Below are 21,775 nucleotides of genomic sequence, written 5' to 3' on the forward strand. Positions count from 1 at the left end.
TTCGGGACTTGGTTCCACGGGAGGATTTCGGAGAATCTGGCGGCTTACCGCTACCTGGTGTCGCAGAACGGGAATGAGATGATTGAGTGGATTTGAATGACATTGTAAATAGCTGGGTCATTTATAGACATCAGAGCAGATAGGCTTTCCGAGACAAGGCGTCGAGGGAGACGGTCGGTTGATGTGTTTCGCAAGGGCTCAGTGAGGCTGAATAACGTCGGCTGACCTCAACCGACAGGAGTGAGACTTCTCGAGGACCTTAGAGGTGACACCGGTTGTTGAAGTTTGGCAGATCACTGGAGACAGTCTCTTCGGAACCGCTGGAGCCGGACGTTGAAGCAAGGCGATTGGAAGCTCGGAACGAGCAGAGTCAGATCAGGTTGAAGCCTGTGAATATAAAACCGAACTCAAATCGACAGGAGACACGAGAGAGATGCGTGAGATGGCAGCCGCTGAGTTGGCGCCCAGAGATTTGTCTCAGTTCGACGGATAGAAGATTGGATTCCTTAGTGCGGGAAACGTCCTTTCGGATGTCGCGAGAAGCCAGAAGATTGTGCGCGATTCAAACAGATGGAAACCAGAAGAGGAAAGCAATATTTGACGATGAAGAGTAGAGCAAGAAAATACGATGAAGAACAGAGAGCGCGTGCAAGCGAGATAAAAGCTCGGTGACGCAGACTGGGAAACGGGAGGTCGTGAGTCAAGTTGCCGAATCCTGACGTTGCGGATGAAGGCGTTGAACCTCGCGCGGGGCCAACCTCAGCGCCTCAGGTGGCAAAAGAGCGCGCGCAGTGCTCCTCCACGGCCTGACCCAGCCAATGGCGCCGTGGGTTTCAGCCACAGGGGCTCCCGTCACTTCCGCTGAGCTTCCACTGAAAGTCCACTGAAACCCGCTAGAAGGTCGGCATAGTGGTCGGCCTCTGGCGGGGTTTGGGGCAGCGGTGCTGTGTGGTGAGTGGCTGGGCGCCCAAAGGCCAGCCACACTGCTCCTGGACGCCGGCCCAACCGAGGAGGCATGACAAGTGCAACACCAATCCTGTGGGAGCCAGGTGATGGCGTGCAGAGTCACATTCCAGCCAGCGACTTCGGTGCATTAATAACACAGAATCGACAACCCCGAGTCATTGTGATCCCCTGGGTTAACACGAGGGCTTTAAGCGGGAATGACGCCAGTTACAAAGCCACGATATCGGCCTCACATATGTCATTGGCGGGAAGAAAGATCGAGAAGAAAGATCACAGTACACAATGAAGACAAGAATATTGGCCGTCTTTAGTATCAACACTACTAGTGCTTCCTAAACCAACTGGTATGTAACCATCCTTCATGCCATCAAATGCAACTTGGTCCCTCCAAGTAAATCCGTCAGAGATGAGCCGGGAAACACTTCCTATCGAGCCCCATTGTTCGTTATTCTCTACTAGAAGGATAGAGAGTGCTGAAATGGTTCGATATAAGTGCCGCGTACGCACTCTAAAAATGACACAGCCAAGCAAGTTAGGAAATAATCCAGAGTCTCCTGCTCCAGCTTCATCATCGACCGGAGGCAGTCTCAGCCTGGCCTTGGCCTGCATCTTGGATCCTTCTAGGCGAATCGTGCCCAATAACCAGTATCTCTCAAACTCCGGAATAGATTCTACCAAGTACATGTCCGTGACTGTTGTTTAGTCGAAGGTAACATTCTTGGTATTCATCATCGCCGGATGTCAAGGCTCGCTCGTGATGAGTCGAGACTGGGTCGTACAGAGCTGCTGGAGCTACGTCGCCGCCGTGCCCGCTGCTCCCCTGGGTCCGAGGGATTCAACCCTGTTGACCGGGCAAACATGTTGAGTACATCTGTGAGGGAGATGACGCCGCTCAGTCTGCCCGAGAGGCGTGCTCCAGCCATGGCCGAGGCGGGTACGGCTGAAGTGGGGACCGGGGACGGCGGCGCACCTGATGCAGGAGGTGGCGGCGGCACCGAGCTCGTAAAGCCTTGGGGGCCTATCAAAGGCGTAGCGGGGGCCGAGGGTGAAGGAGATGCCGATTCTACCACCCATACGCGATGCGATCGTGTGGCGACGAGTTTGCCGACGGTGTGGGCGAGGCTTGAGTAGGGGTTGACGTAGAAGACGGGGAACACGTCCCGGCCCTTCTCGACGCCCCGCTCGTTGAGAATGACAGAGACGAAGTTCATGCACGATAAATTGAGGAGATGTGCGTTTGAGCTGCTGGTCAGGTGTCGGACGTCTTTGGTAGAGATATTTCCCACGACATTCAGACCGTTATCGACCACGGCCACGCTGGTGAGGCCCTCGTTGCTCATAAGCGTTAAGGCGTCAGAGAGGGGTGCGTCGGAGCTTCGATTGTCAGCACATTGCGCCTAGACTCTTGGACTTCATAACATACTTGACAGAGATGATTTCTTTGGTCCCAATGCCCAAGTCGCGGAGGATAACGGGGTACAAACGCTCGATGCTGGGGAAGTTAACGCCCTCGTTCCAAAAGAACTCGACGATTCTAAGCTGGCTGGCAATGCCAACGACCTTATCATCTTGAGCTGTCACCAACAAACGATGGATTCCGCTACCGAGTATTTGAACGGCCTGGGTGAGGTCCTCAGTTGCCGGCAGCTTGACCAATGATTCCTTGTGGAAGAGGGGTTGGACGTCTCGGAGGGAAATGTTCTCGCCCTTTTGGGCCTTGGACAGGATGAAGTTGAACAACTCGAGGTGGTCTTCGTCGGGCTTGGCAAGACCAACGACGACGAGGAGGTAGGCGTTGAGGTCGGTGAAGTCGAAGGTGGAAACTGCGATAAGGCTATCGGGATCCTCACGGACGAGGACAACGTTGGTCGGGCTCTTGAGAAGCAGCTATTCATTGAACCAATCGATTGTCAGCAGAGCATTCTTGAGACAGAAATTCCGTATTGTAAATATCGCAACCCTTCCATAAGCGCATATATGAGCTAGGCTTACCTTGGTGGCTTCTTCAATGCTGCTATCTAGCTCCATCCATTTGATGTCGTCGGGAGAGACGAGCTCGCCGATGGAGACATCGCGCCAATCGCGACCAGCGAATCGGGGATTGGCATGCTTGTTTCCGGCAGGTGGGTGGTTTAGCAGCTCCTGTAAGGCGGCCTGGGTAAAGGAGGGGTGCCGTTGGGAGCGAGGAGAGGAGGGCGCATTGCGCAGGCCCTCGACGAAGCTCTGGCGATGAGCCGACTTGGTGGCGGAGGTGGAGCCGGAACCGGCAGAGATGGACACGGAGGGTGATCGCTGGGCGAGGACAGGCGGCTTGTTGGAGGAGGAGGAGTTGGACACGGCACTAGCGAGGCTGGTTGAGCTGGCGGCGCGGGTATCCTTGAGGTCGCGGGAGACGGAGCCCTGGGAGGGGTCCATGGCTGGCAGTGAGCGGTATCGACCCCGCGATACGCGATACGCGATTGCAATACTGAGAGATGGACTGTTTGTCACTGGCAGGAGAGTCTTTGCAGAGCAAGTGAGAATCGAGAGGGAATGCGACGATGAAATGAGAGGAGGCAAGTTTGCGCGAAGGATGAGGAGAGATTGAGGGTGGGAAAGTTGAAGATGGATGGGGCGGAACAACGGCGGTGGAGTGAGAGACGAAGGCTAAAAAGGAAGGGCCGGCCTTGTCGAGCGATGTTCGGAAGATTGAAGGAGTCAGAAGTCACAAGACAATTCGCCAAGGAGTAGGCAGAGTATCACCAGGATGAAGTGGAGGAGGAGCAGTAGCAGAGAGATGGCAGTGCTTGGGGGAGTGGAATGGCTCGAACAGGCGATGGAGAGTGAAGAGGGGCGTGTGCACGAGAGATTGAGGTCGGTCGGTCGGGTGGTGAGTGCGGGAGGCGATGATGACATAGGTAGGTACCTAGGTTGGTAAGGTAGGCACCTTAGGTAGGTACCTAGCTCTCACTTCTGCTCGGTACTTTTACCCCCTGCTCCAGGTAGCCTCTAGGCTAGCTTCAGTGGAGTGACCCCGCGATTGGGGGATTGGATTGGGGAAGAATGGAGTGGTTTTTGTGTTTCCACCACGCTCAAGAGTCGCACCGTGCCACAGCAAGCAAGCAGCCAGCCGCAATGGCGTGTCTGGTCCAGCAGCACATGAATTGAGGCTGAAACTTCGCCAACGTGCATTGCATTCTGTGTCTGATTGGTTTCACTACGATTTCCAGATGATCGATTGAGGCGAATTGCCCACGGAGTCCTCGGAAACGGCCTCGGTGGCCAGCTGGCGCTAGAGACTTGCCATGGGACCCTCTGAAGCCGCCCCAAGCTTTCATCCAATTTATTGGGCGGCGGCAGCGGCTTCCAGAGGCTTTGGTACCCATCATCGACCACCCGCTCTGCTCGGCACTTCGGACTGGAAAAGCGTCACCGTACGGGTCCGCTAGGCGTCCGGCCAGTCCACAGGGGGCAAGGGCAACCCTGCCTCCCAGCGGGGTGTGGCTGGTCTACAGGTAGCATAAGCCATAATCTAGCCATGTTGGCCGGAGTACTGGTAACGGGGTATCGGTAAATCTTCCAGAACACCATCATGACAAGCAAGAAGCAAGCTAAGCATTCAAAAATCCTCACTAGGGATAGCTCACCAAAACCACTCATCGTAGTAACTTTCCTGTTTTGGAAACGGCTCTCTTTCAGTTTACACCCTTCGTCCCAAAACTCTATTATACAACTAGACTATTAGAGGCGTGCAGACACGACATATGTCCACCTCCTTTTTGAGCCTATCGGGTATTATCTGGCCAGACACATAAGAGCGTCAGAGAAGCTGCTCTACAAGAGCATGCGCCTGGGGTCCTCAATGTACTCCTTCACCTTCACCAGGAATTGCACAGCTTCCCTGCCATCCAGCAGGCGGTGGTCGTAAGTTAGGGCGAGGTACATCATGGGACGGATTTCGATCTTGCCGTTGACGGCCACGGGGCGCTCCTTGATGGCGTGGAGACCCAGCACAGCACTCTGGGGCAAATTGATGATGGGAGTTCCCATTAGGGAACCGAAAACGCCACCGTTGCTGATGGTGAAGGTACCGCCAGCCATATCCTCGATCGTCAGCTTTCCGTCGCGAGCCTGCGAAAGTCAAGTTAGTCACCTAGCACTATTCGAACGAGTGCCATTGTAGAAAGGGTGCCACAAACCTTCTTGCCCATATCGGCAATGGACTTCTCAATACCAATCAGGTCCATGCCCTCGACGTTGCGGACAACGGGAGTAACCAGGCCCTTCTCGGTGGCGACGGCAACGCTGATATCGACGTAGTCGCGGTAGACAATAGTGTCACCGCCATTGGGTCCCTCAATCGAGGCGTTGACGCCGGGCAGGTCTCGCATGGCGAGGACACAAGCTCGGGAGAAGGCGCTCATGAAACCAAGCTTGACACCGGTCTTCTTGAGGATGTCATCCTTGTAGAGCTTGCGGAATTCCATAATGTTGGACATGTCGACCTCGTTGAAGGTGGTGAGAGAAGCAGCGGTGTTCTGGGACTGCTTGAGACGCTCGGCAATTCGGAGGCGCATGCGGTTCATCTTGACCTGGACTTGGTTTTAGTAACATGGGACGTGCAGAGAACATGAAGCTGAAAAGAACATACTCGGCGCTCCTCACGGCTGCCCAGGCCCGGGCCGCTGGTGGTTGGGGCAGATGTGGACTCCTTCTTCTCAACCTGGCGAGGGGGCTCAGGCTTGCTGGCTGCAGGGGCAGCTGCCTCCTTCTTGGGCTCGGGGGTAGATTCTTGCTTGGGCTCAGGCGTTGACTCAGGCTTGGGCGCATCCTTGGGAGCCTCGGAGGCAGGGGCTTCCTTCTTCTCAGGAGCACCGCCAAGCTCGAGGCGGACCAGGTCCTGGCCGACGACGACGGTGTCCTCTTCAGCGACGAGGAACTCCTTGATGATGCCGGCCTCGGGGGCATTGACAGCAACATCGATCTAGACGGGTATCAGTCTTATTTACAACAGAACATGGCGTTGTAAGGGATGTTGTACCTTGTCGGTCTCAATAGTGGCAATCTCCTCGTCGGCCTCGACGTACTCGCCAATGGCCTTGGAGAACTGCTTCAGGGTACCCTCGGAGATGGACTCAGCCATCTGAGGCACCTTGACAACACTATCGGCATAGGTGCGGACGGTCTGCATCATGGCGGGAAGCATGATGAGAGGGTGGTTTCGGGGACGCAGGGTGCGCGCCGCCGGCACCATGCGGGCGGCGGTAGCTAGTCTTCGCGACAACATCGTGATGAAGGGGTTCGAAGGAATCGAGGGGGTCGAGAGGGTGTGTAGGAGTCGAGAGAGGCGTCGAGGAGAGTCGCGGCGAGTCGTAGGTTAAGGGGGATGGAGGAATTGGGGGAGGGGGAGGGAAACGGAAAAGGAAAATGATGAGGCAAAAGAGAGGAACCAGGTTCGTGATGCGGTTGTTCACTCAGGGACGGCTACTAGTTACGGCTACGAACTTGTGTTGCCGGGAAGCTTCGGGCGGAAAAAAAAAGCCAGGTCGCACCTGCCAGTTGCACCTGGGCCATTTGCATCGGGCATACAAGTCCGGCGGAAGTACCACGGGGGACCGGTGAGGTGCCGTATAGGCGGGAGGCCACGGCGAGGTACCTCTATTCCGTAGGCCCGCGCTAGGGATGCGCTGACATTTCTCTGGGCGCTGCCTTGTTGTCCGGTGTCCAAGCAGAGCTGGATAAACCAAAGTCCGACTTGTGCATCTCCACCTAGGTCAGGTCACCGGGCACAGGTCCGTGTAAAGAACCCCTGTTGAATGGGCAAAACAGGCTGCTGGATCTCGACCTATCAGAGACGAATCATCCTGGTCCGACTTTTTTTTGGTGGTTTTGGGCTTGCGAGAGTTGGACGGAAGCCGAGTCTGTACATATTTGTTGCTGCCCCTCCATATGTGCTCTCCCGCGCATGGTACCGCACAGCTGTTTAGGTTGTTTAGCGATGGCCGGAGCACATTGTACATTACGCACTCAGCTCTCGTTGAATAGCCTCCTGATGGATGAAGCCGAGACTTCGCCTTGTCCAGCCATGACTGTTGAGATAGCCTTGTCGCACAGCTTTGAATGAAACTAAAATCTCCCTCGTCTTTTACTCGGACCCGTTGCCACCCATTCCTCCAGCTCGCCCACAAAGGTATAGCACAAAGAAAAAAGGCCCAAGCCGAGCGCACCCTTTGTTGCCAACGCGTTCCTCTGTTTTTTTTTTCTGCCGTGTTTGTTGCGGCCTGGGTATCTCCACCGCTGAATTTAGTCCAAGAGTGACCTCACCTCTACCGGCCTCGTCTTCCCCTCCCCCCACTCTCTTTTCCCTCCATCCATCCATCACCATCCTCCCGCTCCAACTCACTGGAATCTCGGAATCTTCGTCCGCCAAACGAAGCCCAAGCCCGTTGCTTGCTTTCGCTTCACGCTTCCGAAACCTCCCTCTCCCTTTTCCTTTTCCCCGTCGACCTCTCCGGATCCTGACCGGTCTCCCTCTCTCCCGCCCGTCGTCTGCTGGTGGACTGCACCATCCGCATCAGCTACAGCCATGTCGATACTACCGCCAGACGTCCACGCAGAGCTGACCCAGCTCCTGCAGGCCCTGCAGTCGCCCGACAACGGCATTCGATCCCAGGCCGAAGAGCACTTGCAAAGCAACTGGACCTCTACCCGTCCTGAGGTCCTGTTAATGGGCCTTGCCGAACAGATCCAGGGCGCCGGCGACAATGCGGTTTGTCCCCCTCCCCCTCATCCCAACTTTGTCTTTGCCTCCCACCATCCGCTGGTTTTTGCGACGCGACTGAACTGACTTCGTCCCCTCTGCAGACTCGTTCCTTTGCCTCCGTTATCTTCCGCCGAATCGCTTCCAAGACCAGGAAAATCGAGTCTGGCGAGAACCTCGATCTCTTCTTCTCCCTCGCCAAGGACCAGGCCGCCGCCATCCGCCAAAAACTTCTCGAGACCCTCGCCGCCGAGCCTGAGCGAATGATCCGCAACAAGATCAGTGATGCTGTCGCCGAAGTCGCTCGCCAATATACCGAGAACGGTTCGTCTCCCACCCGAATACTATGCCCTCTTCTCAATGCAGTTGCTGTCCCCCGCTGGGTCCCCCACCATTGGTGCTAACCCACCCTCCCAGGTGATCCCTGGCCCGAACTGCTCGGTGCCCTCTTCCAGCTCAGCCAGGCCCCTGAGGCCGAAAAGCGAGAAAATGCCTTCCGAGTCTTCGCCACTACTCCGGCCATTATCGAGAAACAACATGAGGAGGCGGTCCTCCAGGCCTTCCAGAAGGGTTTCAAGGACGATGCTGTCATGGTATGGCCTCACTTGCGCTTGTTCAAGATGTCGTGACCCCACCACTGACCACGACAACAGGTGCGCCTCGCCGCCATGGAGGCTTTTGCCTCTTTCTTCAGGACCATTAGCAAAAAGGGCCAGGCCAAGTACTTTGCCCTTATCCCCGACGTCCTTAACATTCTCCCCCCAATCAAGGACTCGCAAGACTCCGATGACCTGAGCAAGGCACTCGTCGCCCTCATCGATCTCGCCGAGTCATCCCCCAAGATGTTCAAGCCTCTCTTCCAGAACCTCGTTCAGTTCAGTGTCTCCGTTATTCAAGATAAAGAGCTAGACAATATCTGCCGGCAGAACGCTCTGGAGCTCATGGCCACCTTTGCCGATTACGCTCCCTCCATCTGCCGCAAGGACCCCTCGTACACCAACGACATGATTACTCAGTGCCTCAGCTTGATGACCGACCTCGGCGAGGATGACGACGACGCCGCCGAATGGATGGCTTCGGATGACGTGAGTTTCCCCCTTGGCAAAATGCCTTTCTGGTATGCATTGCGCTGACAATGCTTCGCAGCTTGATCAAGATGAAAGCGACCAGAACCATGTTGCTGGCGAGCAGACTATGGATCGTCTTGCCAACAAGCTTGGTGGTCAGACCATCCTCGCTCCCACCTTCAACTGGTTGCCCCGCATGATGACCTCTATGGCCTGGAGGGACAGGCACGCCGCGCTGATGGCCATCTCAGCCATCTCTGAGGGTTGCCGAGAGCTGATGATTGGTGAGCTAAGCCAGGTACTTGACCTGGTTGTTCCCGCCCTTCGCGACCCCCACCCCCGTGTGCGATGGGCTGGTTGCAACGCTCTTGGTCAGATGAGCACCGACTTTGCTCCCAAGATGCAGACCGACTACTACGATCGAGTCCTAAAGGCCATTATCCCAGTTCTCGACTCGCCCGAAGGCCGTGTCCAGTCCCACGCTGCCGCCGCCCTTGTCAACTTCTGCGAGGAAGCCGAGAAGAACACTCTGGAGCCCTACTTGGATGATTTGTTATCGCACCTGTTCCAACTCCTCCAAAACGAGAAGCGATATGTTCAGGAGCAGGCTCTGTCCACTATTGCTACCATTGCTGATGCTGCCGAGGCCGCCTTCTCCAAGTACTACGATACCCTCATGCCACTCCTCGTCAACGTGCTCCAGAACCAGAATGAGAAGGAGTACCGCCTCCTGCGAGCCAAGGCCATGGAGTGTGCCACTCTGATTGCGCTGGCTGTGGGCAAGGAGCGACTTGGACAGGACGCCATGACTCTTGTCAACCTTTTGGCCAACATCCAGGCCGGCATCACCGACGCGGACGACCCTCAGGCACAGTATCTCATGCATTGCTGGGGCCGCATGTGCCGTGTACTTGGCTCGGACTTCCTGCCCTTCCTTCACAATGTCATGCCGCCATTGCTGGAGCTTGCCATGGCCAAGGCCGACATCCAGTTGCTGGATGATGACGATCAGGTCGAGCAGATGCAGAACGAGGAGGGCTGGGAGTTGGTCCCTCTCAAGGGCAAGATGATTGGTATCCGAACGAGCACCATGGACGACAAGCACATGGCTATCGAGCTCTTGGTCGTCTATGCGCAGGTTCTCGAGGCCTCCTTTGCGCCATACGTTGCGGAGATCATGGAGAAGATTGCCCTGCCCGGTCTGGCTTTCTTCTTCCACGACCCAGTTCGTTACATCTCAGCCAAGCTGGTTCCCCAGCTGCTCAGCTCCTACAAGAAGGCCTACGGTCCCCAGTCAAACGAGCTTGCAGGGCTCTGGACCGCCACCGTAGACAAGCTCCTCGAGGTTCTCACCGCTGAGCCGGCTATCGATACTCTGGCGGAGATGTACCAGTGCTTCTATGAGTCCGTGGAAGTAGTAGGCAAGGCTTGTCTTAGCACTGACCACCTGAGCCGCTTCATCGACTCGGTCCACTCTGCCATTGAGGACTATAAGGATCGCGTTGCGCAGCGTGCTGAGGACAAGGAGGGAGCGACCGCCGACGACGTCGAGGACGAGGCCGAGGAGACCCTGATTGCCATTGAGGATGACCAGACACTCCTTTCAGACATGAACAAGGCCTTCCATGCCATATTCAAGAACCACGGCGCTGCCTTCCTCCCCGCGTGGGAGCGATTAATCTCAACTTACGAAGGGTTCCTTGCCTCAACTGACTCCACCCAGCGACAGTGGGGACTGTGCATCATGGATGATGTTCTGGAATACTGTGGCCCTGAGAGCACTCGATACGCCAACTACATTACCCAGCCACTCATCGACGGATGCCGAGATCCTTCACCGGCGATCCGACAAGCAGCGGCCTATGGTATCGGTGTTGCTGCGCACCGAGGTGGTGCCCCGTGGGCCCAGTTCCTGGGTGGCTCGGTACCTTTCCTGTTCCAGGTCACCCAAGTGCCGGATGCTCGAAACGAGGACAACGTGTACGCGACGGAGAACGCATGTGCTGCCATTGCCAAAATCCTCCACTACAACGCCAGCACGGTTGCGGATGTGCAGAACGTGACTACCCAGTGGGTAGAGACGCTCCCCGTCACCAATGATGAGGAGGCTGCACCATATGCGTACGCATACCTAGCTGAGTTGATTGACCAGTAAGTTGAAGGATCCACGATTGTGAAAATGAATACGGACAACGTTAATCTTTCTTTGCAGGCAACACCCGGTCGTGCTCAACCAGGCGGGCAAGGTGTTTGTGTTCATTGCCCAGGCTCTAGAGGCGGAGACGCTGCAAGGCCAGACGGCGAACCGAGTGGCGATTGCGACCAAGACGCTGCTGACGACTGCCAACGTGGATCCCATGCCCCTACTGCAGCAGTTCTCTCAGGAGTCCCAGCGAACGATTATGGGATACTTCTCTTAGGTGTGGGGGCCTGTCAATGATCGATGTAAAAGGGCCCGGATATGAGAAGGGCCCAGCCCGTCCTGGAAGTTATTGCTGGGAGCGCAAGGGAGATATGATCGGACGAGGATGATTATGATGCAGATATTTATTGGGAACGTGCCGCTTCAGATTCCAGATGATACCAAGAAGGGCGTGAGCGGCCACCTAAGCCAAGAGTTGATTTAGCAACGATGCCATCGTGGCAGACGGGGCTTGGAGATTTTTTTTTTGTTTTGCTTCCGAGATTCTTGAAAGGGCGGAAGAGGAACTCAGGAGCTTGAGGACTGTCCTGAAGGGAACAGAGAGCCAGGGAGATGAGACGATGTGAAGCGGCGAATCATTTGGAGATAGAGAAGGGAAGTGGCGTCGAGTAGAAGAAAATCCGGGTTCATACGTATGACTTGACTTTACTGATCATTTGATAATTGCCTCCGCTGACCGTGAATGCGTGTAGTGGTGCACAGTCCAATAAGGGGAACCCAGCCGAGGATTTGCAGACGATAGATTTCTCCGACATGGCAAGGCATGTTAGTAGAGAGATCCGCTAATTATCTGCTAGGTTGTGGTCAAGGAATAGCCAGGCTCACCCCTGTACGTTGTGTTCCTGTCTTGGTTTACCGTTTGTCTTGTGGCGTCAATCACAGTCGTGGTTATTCGTGGCATTCGTAATGTGGTAATTGCAGGAGTCCTTGATGATTAGGACTTCTCTATATGCAGCTTGGCCCTTTCTTCTTCTTTTTTTTCCCTTTTTTTTCTTCCCTTCCCTTCTTGCCTCTGTATTCCCCGTCCCCCCGTTTCCAGTCTGACATTATTCTCAGTGCTACCAAAAGATGCACGACTCTCGGTCTACGCTGTTAGTAAACAGGTTGGATTATGTGGGGCATTCTTTATCATACACGTCAAATCGAAGCAGAAATATTCTCGGGCGGAAAGTCGGATGACCCATCCCGCCAGTTCCCACGATGCTGGTAGGAAAGGGATTAGGCACATCCCCCCCTCCGTCCATCCCGCGCATCCCGGCCCCACACGGGAAGCCAGGTGCAAGGACCAAGTGGTGGCTTTGGTGGCGGTTTCCAAGTACCTCGGAGCGGGTGCATGTACGCAAATGGTACTTGCAGCTTGGCCTGCAATTGGGAAAGTAGCACTCACCACCCACTAAGAATATTCTTACGCCGTATCATTATCGATCTCCACCACTTTGCCATCCCCTCCTTCCCCCCACACGCACTTCCGGCTGCATTGGACTTGCCTCCGGGACAGGACTGTCAAGTCAAGTACATAACTTATGAACTTAGCCCACCATTCACCAGGGGCAGGAACGAATAAGACTCTATCTATCATTCCCTGTCTCTCACATCTCTCTTGCATCTCACTTCTGTCTCTCAAATACCACCCACGACCACCGCCACTTTCATCCTTTTCATCCTTTCATCCTTTCATCTCCTCACACACGCACTCCTTTCGTCCCGCCTTTCTCCGGTCAACTACGCCTCGCAAACCTCCCAAACATCATCGATAGCGCGCGCCCAACCGGCACCTTCGACTGCCCGACCCGACCGATCTCCAGCCCGCAGCCCTCTGCAACGCATCGCAGCAAGCCAGAAGCCAAGGGCTGAAGCTGGGCCCAGAGCTCACCTCCTTGTGTAACGCCCCCCGCCTGTCGCGCACCTCGCTTGGCTGCCAGTGCCCGCATTTTCTCTCGATCCCTCGGTCGCCCGCCAGCTCCCGCCATCTTCTGGCAATTCCCCGGTGCGCCCCAAGCTCCGGCTGGTCCTACTCCCACCTCGATTTCCACTTCGACTTCGACTCTCCAACGTCAATCCTCGACCCGCTCTCGACCTCGACGCAAACTACACCCCGATTCCGCCCTCTCTTTTAAACGCTTGACCCACTGTTGCCCTCGTTCAGTGGTCCCTCCTCGCATCTAACCAACCAACCCGCCATAGACCTGCTCCAGCGGCACGTTCCTTCACTCTCTTAGGCCGGCCACGCTGTCTTGCCAGATGCCGTCGTCATGGATGGCTACTACTCCCCCAATCAGCTGCCTCCTCACCAGCAGCAGGAGCAGCAGCAGCAGCACCACCACCAGCAACACCAGCAACAGCAACAGCAACATCACCAGCAACACCACCAGCAACACCAATATTCCCAGCAACCACAGCAGCAGAATGTCGGCGGACCGCAACAGATGATATCCGACCCTACCCTCCTCCCTCCTGGCGATTCCCTCGACGACATCATCCAAAGCAACCAGACCGAGATGTACCGTCGACGCAGCATGCCACAGAGCTATGAAAACCCCCATGGCCAACCCCAGGTACCTAGGAGGATGTCCACTGTGGGAAACGGTGATATGATGGCTTTTGGGGTCGACCACAATGATCTGGGCTCCTACCAATTCAACCAGCACATGTCGGCTGCGTTTCCCAACATCAACACCACTATGGCCCTCCCCGGACAGATGGGTACCTACATGGTCTCGAACCCGGGCGACTACCCTGCCATATCTCCCGACATGATGGGTTCCATGATTCCTTCCACCTTTGCCAACATGTCCGTTGGCCAGGTCGGCTCCCAGATGGCCGGTGAGGCTGCGACAATTGATCTCTTCTCCCAGTCCTCCAATTCCATGCCTCCCCCATACACCCCGAACCAACTGAATACCGGCGCCAACGACTTCGCCACAGACCTCAGTCCTGACGATGATCCTCGCCTCAGTATGACACCAACAAATGCTCCCACGACTACCACAGCACCAACAGCGGTAGCTACCACAACCACGAGCATAGACGTTATTGCCGAGCGTGACGCCCAGGCGTTCGCTATTTCTCAATCCTTCAATGCCACAGAGGCGACTCAGGTCCAGGCTGCGGCTAACATGGCCCTCAACCCTGCTGCCGCTCCCGACTTTAATCCAAGCATGTCTCCAGTCTCTCGACAAATCTCTGCTCAATCAGGCTCTGGTCTCTCTGCCCAGGCCAATTCTCACGGTGCTGGCCTCACCCAGCCTAGCACGACCTCCCTCGCCACTACCCCAACCCCCGCGAGTGCCGGCACTCCGAGGGACTCTAAGGAGAAGACCGTTTATTCCAAGAGCGGATTCGACATGCTCAAAGCCCTTTGGCTAGTCGCAACTCGCAAGAATCCTAAGATCAATCTTGGTGCTGTTGACATGTCCTGTGCCTTTGTTGTTTGCGATGTCACTCTCAACGACTGCCCAATCATCTACGTATCCGACAACTTCCAAAACCTTACTGGCTACAACCGCCATGAAATTGTAGGCCAGAATTGTCGCTTCCTGCAGGCCCCAGACGGCAAGGTCGAGGCTGGCTCCAAGCGCGAGTTTGTTGATGATGGCGCCGTGTTTACCCTCAAGAAGATGATTCACGAGGGCAGAGAGGTTCAGCAGAGCCTCATCAACTACCGCAAGGGAGGAAAACCCTTCCTCAACCTCCTGACCATGATTCCTATCCCTTGGGACACTGAAGAAATCAGATACTTCATCGGCTTCCAGATTGACCTTGTCGAGTGTCCCGATGCTCTTGGTCATGCCCCTGGAGAATCGGGCGTCAAGGTCAACTATAAGCACAACGACATTGGCCAATATATTTGGACTCCGCCCATATCCAGCAACTGGGAACCCGAGAATGGTCAGACTCTGGGCGTTGATGATGTCTCGACCCTGCTGCAGCAATTCAACCCCAAGGGGCTCGCCTCGGACTGGCACAAGCAAACATGGGACAAAATGCTACTCGAGAACACGGATGACGTTGTCCATGTACTATCTCTCAAGGGCTTGTTCCTTTACCTGTCGCCTGCGTGTAAGCGAGTGCTCGAGTACGATGCCGCCGAGCTTGCCGGCAACTCTCTGTCCACCGTCTGTCACCCATCTGACATTGTACCCGTTACGCGTGAGCTGAAGGACACTACCCTGGGCAACCCTGTCAATATTGTCTTCAGAATCCGCAGGAAGCACAGCGGATATACCTGGTTTGAGAGTCATGGGTCGCTCTTTGTCGAGCAAGGCAAAGGGCGGAAGTGCATCATCTTAGTTGGCCGCAAGCGGCCCGTGTTCGCCCTCAGCCGTCGGAACCTAGAAGCCAATGGCGGCATTGGAGACAGCGAGTTGTGGACGAAGCTGTCGACTGCAGGCTTATTCCTGTATGTTTCTTCAAACATCAGATCTCTCCTAGACTTGCAGCCCGAGAAATTGGTCGGCACAAGTATCCAGGACCTCATGCGCAAGGAGTCGCGGCCCGAGTTTGGGCGCTCAATTGAAAAGGCCAGGCGTGGCAAAACAGTCACCTGCAAGCATGAAGTCCAGAACCGACGTGGCCAAGTGCTTCAGGCCCAGACCACGCTCTATCCCGGCGATGCCTCCGAAGGCCAAAAGCCGTCATTCTTATTGGCTCAGACGAAGCTTATCAAGGCTTCGTCTCGGAGCATTGGCCTTGCAAGCGCCCCAGGAACAGCCAAATCAGTTAGCGGAACTCCGAAATCTGACGGAGGGAACCAAGAAGTTGCCAAGGCATCAAAACAAGGGAGCATTTCGTTGGCCTTGGGAACTCAGGACGCTGCCCTGGCGTCTGACGATAACATCTTTGACGAACTGAGAACGACCAAGTGCTCCAGTTGGCAGTTCGAACTGCGACAAATGGAAAAAGTCAACCGCATCCTTGCAGAAGAGCTTGGCGGATTGCTCTCTAATAAAAAGAAGCGGAAGAGGAGAAAGGGGACTGGTAATACCGTCCGGGACTGCGCCAATTGTCACACGCGTAACACGCCCGAGTGGCGACGAGGCCCTAGTGGCCAAAGGGACCTTTGCAACAGCTGTGGCCTACGTTGGGCAAAGCAGGTGAGTTACAGTCTCACATTCTGTCTTGGATTTTGACATGTATTAATTACAATGCAGACTGGGCGGGTTTCTCCTCGAAACTCCTCGCGCGGCGGCAATGGGAACGGTGATGCTCAAAGCAAAAAGTCGAACTCGCCAAACCACTCGCCACTGAATAAGGATATTGCAGCTGAAACGTCTAAAACTCGTGCTAGCGACGGGGAGGGTGCCCTGAATCCTACTCAGCTTACCAAAGAAAGTAATGATGAGGCTACTGCCCTGAATGGTGGTACTCCCTCAGCTACTGGAGTCAAGACTTCGACGACTGCACCGCCGATGAGCAATTCGTCCATGATGGGCGTAGGTCAATCTTCCGGAATGACATCCATCAGAGAAGAGCGCGAAACAAGCCAGCCCTAACGGCAATACGTCGTTCTTCCTCGATGCTACCTACCTGTCACTCAGCATTGCACTTTTGATATCGGAGCTCTGAGATTAGGGATGCTCATGATTATTCGGATTTATGATACCCGCTATTTTCCCATTGGTCATCTCTGTTCTAGCTATCCTTAGTTTCACTCTTCAGGAAGAATGATCCCTATGACAAGGAACATGTGACATTATTTCCAGAAACTCAGAATACGACTAATGAGACTTTTTTTTTTTTTAGCTTTACTCAACATAAGATAGATCAAAGCTATACAGTATTTTCAAACGGTAGAGCATTGACAGTATTATTCTACATATGTTCTATCTCAACTTATACTATTCAACAGTTTGCTACGTCTACAGCTCATCTATGGTATGCCCCGGCTTCTCCTCCTCCCAGTTACGGCTCTTGGTGTTGCTCTCCGCCTTGCCCTTGTCTGAAGCATCACCAGAAGAGGGGAGGCCCTTGCGGCGGCGGTCGAGGGCGGCAATCTCGTCGTCGTACACGGTCCATTCGGGGACTTGGCGGCGGGCGCGGTCCAGCTTAGGCTCCTTGGTCTGCGGGTTGTTGCATAGATCAATGGTGCGGGCGCTGGGCTGGGACTCGTCGCTGCACCACGTCTCGCACCAGAGCCAGTCCTGCGGTAGGCTGTGGATGGGGATCTGGAACTGCATGTGGTTGGGCAAGTCTTGGTCGAGGTTAGAGAGGCTGTTGGGATCAGCCGACAGTGCGTGGTATTGCTGGCGCAGGCGATCGCCGGCTGCGAGCTGGCGGAAGCGGTGCAGGTCGACGACGTAGAGGGCCGAGATGTGATACGGAAGCCCACGCAGGTAGTTGGCCCAGTAGCCCTGTTTCCAGAACCGGAAGCCCTCCATCTCGGTGCGCGAGTCGCACATGGGCGTGAAGCCGTACGGCGCGCCCTCAAGGTCGTGGTTGACGAGGTCAATCATGTCGGTGCGCACGATCTGATCCGCGTCGACGAAGATGACCTTGTCGAGCGACAGCGGGAACAGCACGTCCAGGAACAAGATCTTGTAGCCCCAGATCTCGCGCTGCTTCTCCTTCTGCTGTCGCAGCCAGTGCGGCCACTTGTACGTCACCATCTCGTACTTGAACCCGTACTCGGCCGCCATGTGTGGGATGAACTCCTTGAACGAGGGCGACAGGAACTGCTCAATGAACCAGAACTTGACCGTGTGCTTAGTGTTGCGCATGACGGAAACCATCATGATGTTGAGCATGCGCTCGTACAAGTGTCCACTTGCCACGGAGAAGATGTTGATCTCCGCGTGCTCCTTGGCTGAGATGGCCTTGGCCGACTTGCCACCGCCGAGGATGCTCTCTGCGAATTTGAGACCCTGGGCAACAATGCCACCCTCATCATCGGGTTCCTCGAGCACTTCAGCCTCCTCCATGCCGGGCTTTCGGTTGACACGGGGGTATAGCGTAGTTCCCTTGAAGTCCATAAGCGCGACGTCGGTGCCCTCGTCTCCTGGAACGGCAGAGTAACCCATGGCACCGACGCTCTCGATTTCGAAGATTTCGGTGCTGCGACCCTCCTTCAATTGAATGTTGTAGAATCCAGGGTTGGCCTTGAACTGGAAATATCCTAGGTTGGCCATGACAATCGTGTCCTCCAGGAGAGGGTCCTTTTCTGTCGACAGCACCACCTGGGCACCCTTCGGGGCGCCTCGCTTGTTCTCTCGGGAGTGGCCTTCAATGAGGATGTGCTCGAGCTCGTACGTGGCGTCGACGTCTCCCTTGACGGAGCTCAGCTTGATGTTGTCGAGGTCTTGAACCGAGTCCTTAGCGGCCACGAGCCACGCAGGAGGAACGTCCATGCCTGCCGTGAGGAGAGCTTCCGATGGGAGACCCTTGAAGATAGCCTTTGGCCCCTTGACGTTGCCGGCCTCATCGAAAAAAGGCTTTGAATCCAAGACATACCGGAAGAATCGCTTGACCGGAAGTTCTGCAACCACATCCCGAGGGTTGATGAAGAGCTTCAAGTACACGCCATCCAGCTCCGACAGGACCTTGAGAATGGGAGCCCATCTCTGACCCTGCTCGCTAGCAGGATTCAGGAGACCGACAATGTGAATGCTTGCCGTTTCCGCGTCACCCACCTCGATCGCAGTGTGCGTCGAGATCCAGGTGTTATAGGGTGTGCTTCGCACGGCGGGTGCAGAATCGAATATGCCCTCGGGGAGTTCAGAAATGGTGGAGAGAGCAGTGATAGAGGTGAGCTTTGCGGCGGCGATGGGGTCAGTGAGCTTATCACTGAATCCAAGCTCCTCAATAGCACCATAAACGGGAAGAATCCTGCTGGTTTGTTCGAAGGCGAGGAGCTGCTGGAAGTCATCCGCCCCGAAGGAGTCACCAGAGTTGATGGGGCCAACAAGACGACCGTTGAGGACAAGAGCCTGTGTACCGGGAAGGACCTTTGCAACCGGGAGAAATCTCGCCAAGGCACTAGAGAAGCCGTCATCTTGGGTGCTTTCATGAGACACAAGGAGGGTCTTCAACTGCTTCTTGTTTTCAATCTCGGCAAGCTTTCCTTCCGCTGCCTTCAAGGCACTGTTCACCTTGGCCGCGCCGGAGGAGGCTGGGGGATTGTGGACCAGATCGAGTCTAACACTTGGATTGCTGCGTTTGAACTGCAAGGCAGAAACCAACAACTCTTGGCCATCCTCACTATCCAAGTCCGCGATAACACTCAGCAGAGCCCAAGTCTCCTTAGTCGAATCCGAGGAGGCCTCAAGGACAGGGAGTCCGTTGAAGAGATCGGAGTGATCAGTGTAGAGTTTGCTGACATCAAGGATGCGAAGAGCCTTGTCATCGTCGGGGAAGATATAAGTGTTCCTTGCCGCTACTGCGTTCTCGAGGAACACCCCCGGAAGCCATGTTTCATCATCGATGGTACCGAGGTACACACCCTGTTGTACGGTTTGTTGATCCTCGCCCAGGCGCATGCCCATCGCCTGTACCCAGTTGTCCTCTCGCGGAATGGCTAAACCGTTGGAGAAGATAGGACGCACGGGGGTGTCTGCCTTCAACCGACTCACCCAGGCTTGCGAAAGTTTGACCTGGTGAGCATAAGACTCTGCCAAAAGGATCTCAGCAAAGGTCAACCTGGTCGAGTCTGTCTCGAGACCCTCAATCGCCTTCGCAAATGCACTCTCATCTGCTTCCTTGCTTGGCCCTTGATGGCACGCTTGTAGATATGCGATAAGAGCATCGGCGCCGTAGGTTTCAACCAAGTAGTACACAATCTTGGCTTGAGCAACAGCCTCGGGGGTTGACGTCAAGGGGACAAGTCCAAATCTTAGTGTGATGCCCCGTTGCATGAATGAGCCGATCTGGAGTGCCGCCGTCAGATCCTCAGTATTCGTGAAGTCTACAGGTGTAACGAGGTGGAAGATGTTACGAGCCACCTTGGGCAGCTGACCGGGATAGGTGCGCTGAAGCAGCTGTCGGACAATTAGCAACGTCATTTTGTTAAAGGCAGGCGTTACATACCGACGTCAAATCCTTCGGGAATGATTCATAGCGCTCGTCATTTTCAAGATCGTTCAGCCAGACAAGTACCTTGCCTTCCTCTGACCGGTCTGTCCAGTCAAATCTCATAGGCTCGTCTCCCGATTTGGCTCCAGCAATCTTTGGGTGGCCAAGCAGAGAAATGGCCTGCTTGCCATTGAAGCCAAGATCCCGTACCCCATTGATAAGCTTGCGTTCACGGCGGATCATTTCCACAAGCTGGAAAGGTTCGATTTGACGCTCAATGAGACGCACCCCGTTCATCCACAGGTATCCGATGCCACCCGGAATACCCGCAGCGACGTTTGCCTGTTGCTCTTTGGCAAAGCCTTCGGAAACCTCGTGGGTAGCAATGGAAGCCGAAAACTTGGGAAAGTCTTGTGTTGCTTTAACGAGCGCCTCTAAGGGGTTCTCACTCTTCAGAATGAACGATGCAGCCTTCAAGCCTAGGGAAGATAGCTCTGTGGTCGAAAGAGGCTTCAGGTCAGTGACCTCCTCCTCGCCATCCAGGACCACATCCTCGACGATGGGTTTTTGCTGAGAGTCTTGATCGGCTTCTCGATCGTCGATGACGATGTAGTCGGTTCTTTTCAGGGCGAGTTCGACACCATAGCCGCTCACCGGCAATGGTGCGTCTGGACTATGAGTGCTCCGTCGGTATCGCAGCCGGTATGAAACTTCTCCTCGCTTGGCTGCCTTTGAAAGAGCCTCGTGGTATGGGCCAAAAGAAGGAGACGTAGGGTCAGCATAGAGGATCGCTTCCTTTCCGACTCCGAGAGTTCGGTCAAAGGGTAACGTCTTGAGCTGCCTATGTACCTAGTTAGAATTGTGTTGTCGGAAATAAATACAGGGGAGGCATACGTAGAGGTTAGGCCGGTCTTGATCGGCGTGGTCAGGGTCGGCGCGCAGTATTGCTTAGAATCAAGAAGAGCCCACTCGGGACACTCGTCCTTGGCTCCTGTCGAAACCCCTGGTTCGACTGCCGTCGAGTAGTATTGGTAATGCGCCTCAATTCGTGGTGCCGCAGATCGTAGGGAGAGGGCGAGGTTGAACGTAGACATAGAATCCAGGCCGGCAATATGGCCATCCTGCTGAAGAACCTCTAGGAATTGGGTATAGAACTCTTCATCCGTCGCAGCCGATGCGAAGTGACCGCTTGCGATCTTGTCGAGAAGAGGGAAATACGAAGTCGCGTTTTCGCCAGCAGCTGTCTCACTGGTACAATCAGTGCTGCGCCATCACATTGGAATGATACTAGGATAGCTTACAGAAGCTCAAGCAGATATGGGGCACGTGGGAACGCAGCGTTCATGCCCACGTTGACGGATGGGGCAGCAGCAGCCTGGAGTGCAGCAGCGAGGGCCAAGGCCACGCCCCATGGCAATTGGGATAGACGCAACATGGCTGGACTAAGCGTCGTCGACAATCGTCTCGTCTTTGGGCTGGACCGAAGCTCCTCTATGGGAGGTGGAGGGGCAGTGGGAGAGCTCCTAGAGCTCTGTCGTTTGGGAAGGCAAAGCTAGTAGCGGATGCTGTATTGTAAGTCACACTCGACGACCGAAAGCGCCTCAAACTATTGCAAGGCAACCCATCAATGGCGCCAAGATGTCGTCGACGTGGGGAGCAAGCTGATGCCGCCAGTTCCTGTGTCATCGAGATGTGAACACCGTCACAAGAAGCTGACCCAATGCGGTTTAGCGCCGTATTATCCCGCGAAGGTCCTCGACGTGGCAGAAACGGTTGGTGGGGCGAGTTGTGGCTGGT

At 55.2% G+C, this 21,775-nt stretch overlaps 5 protein-coding genes across 5 annotated transcripts; 2 read left to right on the top strand and 3 right to left on the bottom strand.

The window, feature by feature from the left end:
- Positions 1-1,255: 1,255 nt before the first annotated feature.
- Positions 1,256-3,811, bottom strand: BGZ61DRAFT_398667 (uncharacterized protein). The gene is made up of 3 exons (XM_046242999.1): positions 2,959-3,811; positions 2,390-2,853; positions 1,256-2,340 (listed from the first exon to the last, which is right to left on the bottom strand). Exons 1-3 carry the CDS (start codon positions 3,379-3,381, stop codon positions 1,695-1,697), a joined length of 1,533 nt encoding a protein of 510 aa, XP_046098848.1. The 5' UTR covers positions 3,382-3,811; the 3' UTR covers positions 1,256-1,694.
- A 714-nt stretch (positions 3,812-4,525) lies between these two features.
- Positions 4,526-6,646, bottom strand: BGZ61DRAFT_459454 (uncharacterized protein). The gene is made up of 4 exons (XM_046246916.1): positions 5,987-6,646; positions 5,597-5,929; positions 5,145-5,537; positions 4,526-5,076 (listed from the first exon to the last, which is right to left on the bottom strand). The coding sequence occupies exons 1-4, from the start codon at positions 6,230-6,232 to the stop codon at positions 4,780-4,782; spliced, it is 1,269 nt and encodes a 422-aa protein (XP_046098849.1). The 5' UTR covers positions 6,233-6,646; the 3' UTR covers positions 4,526-4,779.
- Positions 6,647-7,214: 568 nt separating this feature from the next.
- Positions 7,215-11,630, top strand: BGZ61DRAFT_459457 (armadillo-type protein). Its single transcript, XM_046246917.1, has 6 exons — positions 7,215-7,714; positions 7,810-8,029; positions 8,123-8,298; positions 8,359-8,790; positions 8,852-10,923; positions 10,985-11,630. Exons 1-6 carry the CDS (start codon positions 7,532-7,534, stop codon positions 11,190-11,192), a joined length of 3,291 nt encoding a protein of 1,096 aa, XP_046098850.1. The 5' UTR covers positions 7,215-7,531; the 3' UTR covers positions 11,193-11,630.
- Positions 11,631-13,044: 1,414 nt separating this feature from the next.
- Positions 13,045-16,650, top strand: BGZ61DRAFT_107148 (PAS domain-containing protein). The gene is made up of 2 exons (XM_046236888.1): positions 13,045-16,068; positions 16,126-16,650. Exons 1-2 carry the CDS (start codon positions 13,228-13,230, stop codon positions 16,465-16,467), a joined length of 3,183 nt encoding a protein of 1,060 aa, XP_046098851.1. The 5' UTR covers positions 13,045-13,227; the 3' UTR covers positions 16,468-16,650.
- A 124-nt stretch (positions 16,651-16,774) lies between these two features.
- Positions 16,775-21,627, bottom strand: BGZ61DRAFT_591945 (UDP-glucose:glycoprotein glucosyltransferase-domain-containing protein). Its single transcript, XM_046256705.1, has 4 exons — positions 21,280-21,627; positions 20,873-21,226; positions 19,994-20,819; positions 16,775-19,944 (listed from the first exon to the last, which is right to left on the bottom strand). The coding sequence occupies exons 1-4, from the start codon at positions 21,411-21,413 to the stop codon at positions 16,834-16,836; spliced, it is 4,425 nt and encodes a 1,474-aa protein (XP_046098852.1). The 5' UTR covers positions 21,414-21,627; the 3' UTR covers positions 16,775-16,833.
- Positions 21,628-21,775: the final 148 nt, after the last annotated feature.

Source organism: Ilyonectria robusta (genome assembly GCF_021365365.1).
Source record: "Ilyonectria robusta strain PMI_751 chromosome Unknown BGZ61scaffold_23, whole genome shotgun sequence".
Taxonomy (NCBI): domain Eukaryota; kingdom Fungi; phylum Ascomycota; class Sordariomycetes; order Hypocreales; family Nectriaceae; genus Ilyonectria; species Ilyonectria robusta.

Excerpts from the sequence above, each read along its gene's own strand:
- BGZ61DRAFT_398667 (XM_046242999.1), bottom strand. The coding sequence starts at position 3,381 with ATGGACCCCTCCCAGGGCTCCGTCTCCCGCGACCTCAAGGATACCCGC. Across the intron at positions 2,854-2,958 it reads GCATTGAAGAAGCCACCAAG|CTGCTTCTCAAGAGCCCGAC; the intron begins GTAAGCCTAGCT and ends TTCAATGAATAG. Across the intron at positions 2,341-2,389 it reads AAAGAAATCATCTCTGTCAA|CTCCGACGCACCCCTCTCTG; the intron begins GTATGTTATGAA and ends TGACAATCGAAG.
- BGZ61DRAFT_459454 (XM_046246916.1), bottom strand. The coding sequence starts at position 6,232 with ATGTTGTCGCGAAGACTAGCTACCGCCGCCCGCATGGTGCCGGCGGCG. Across the intron at positions 5,930-5,986 it reads CCACTATTGAGACCGACAAG|ATCGATGTTGCTGTCAATGC; the intron begins GTACAACATCCC and ends ATACCCGTCTAG. Across the intron at positions 5,077-5,144 it reads TTGCCGATATGGGCAAGAAG|GCTCGCGACGGAAAGCTGAC; the intron begins GTTTGTGGCACC and ends TGACTTTCGCAG.
- BGZ61DRAFT_459457 (XM_046246917.1), top strand. The coding sequence starts at position 7,532 with ATGTCGATACTACCGCCAGACGTCCACGCAGAGCTGACCCAGCTCCTG. Across the intron at positions 8,791-8,851 it reads AATGGATGGCTTCGGATGAC|CTTGATCAAGATGAAAGCGA; the intron begins GTGAGTTTCCCC and ends AATGCTTCGCAG. Across the intron at positions 10,924-10,984 it reads CTAGCTGAGTTGATTGACCA|GCAACACCCGGTCGTGCTCA; the intron begins GTAAGTTGAAGG and ends CTTTCTTTGCAG.
- BGZ61DRAFT_107148 (XM_046236888.1), top strand. The coding sequence starts at position 13,228 with ATGGATGGCTACTACTCCCCCAATCAGCTGCCTCCTCACCAGCAGCAG. Across the intron at positions 16,069-16,125 it reads GCCTACGTTGGGCAAAGCAG|ACTGGGCGGGTTTCTCCTCG; the intron begins GTGAGTTACAGT and ends ATTACAATGCAG.
- BGZ61DRAFT_591945 (XM_046256705.1), bottom strand. The coding sequence starts at position 21,413 with ATGTTGCGTCTATCCCAATTGCCATGGGGCGTGGCCTTGGCCCTCGCT. Across the intron at positions 21,227-21,279 it reads CCATATCTGCTTGAGCTTCT|TGAGACAGCTGCTGGCGAAA; the intron begins GTAAGCTATCCT and ends TGATTGTACCAG. Across the intron at positions 20,820-20,872 it reads AAGACCGGCCTAACCTCTAC|GCAGCTCAAGACGTTACCCT; the intron begins GTATGCCTCCCC and ends CTAGGTACATAG.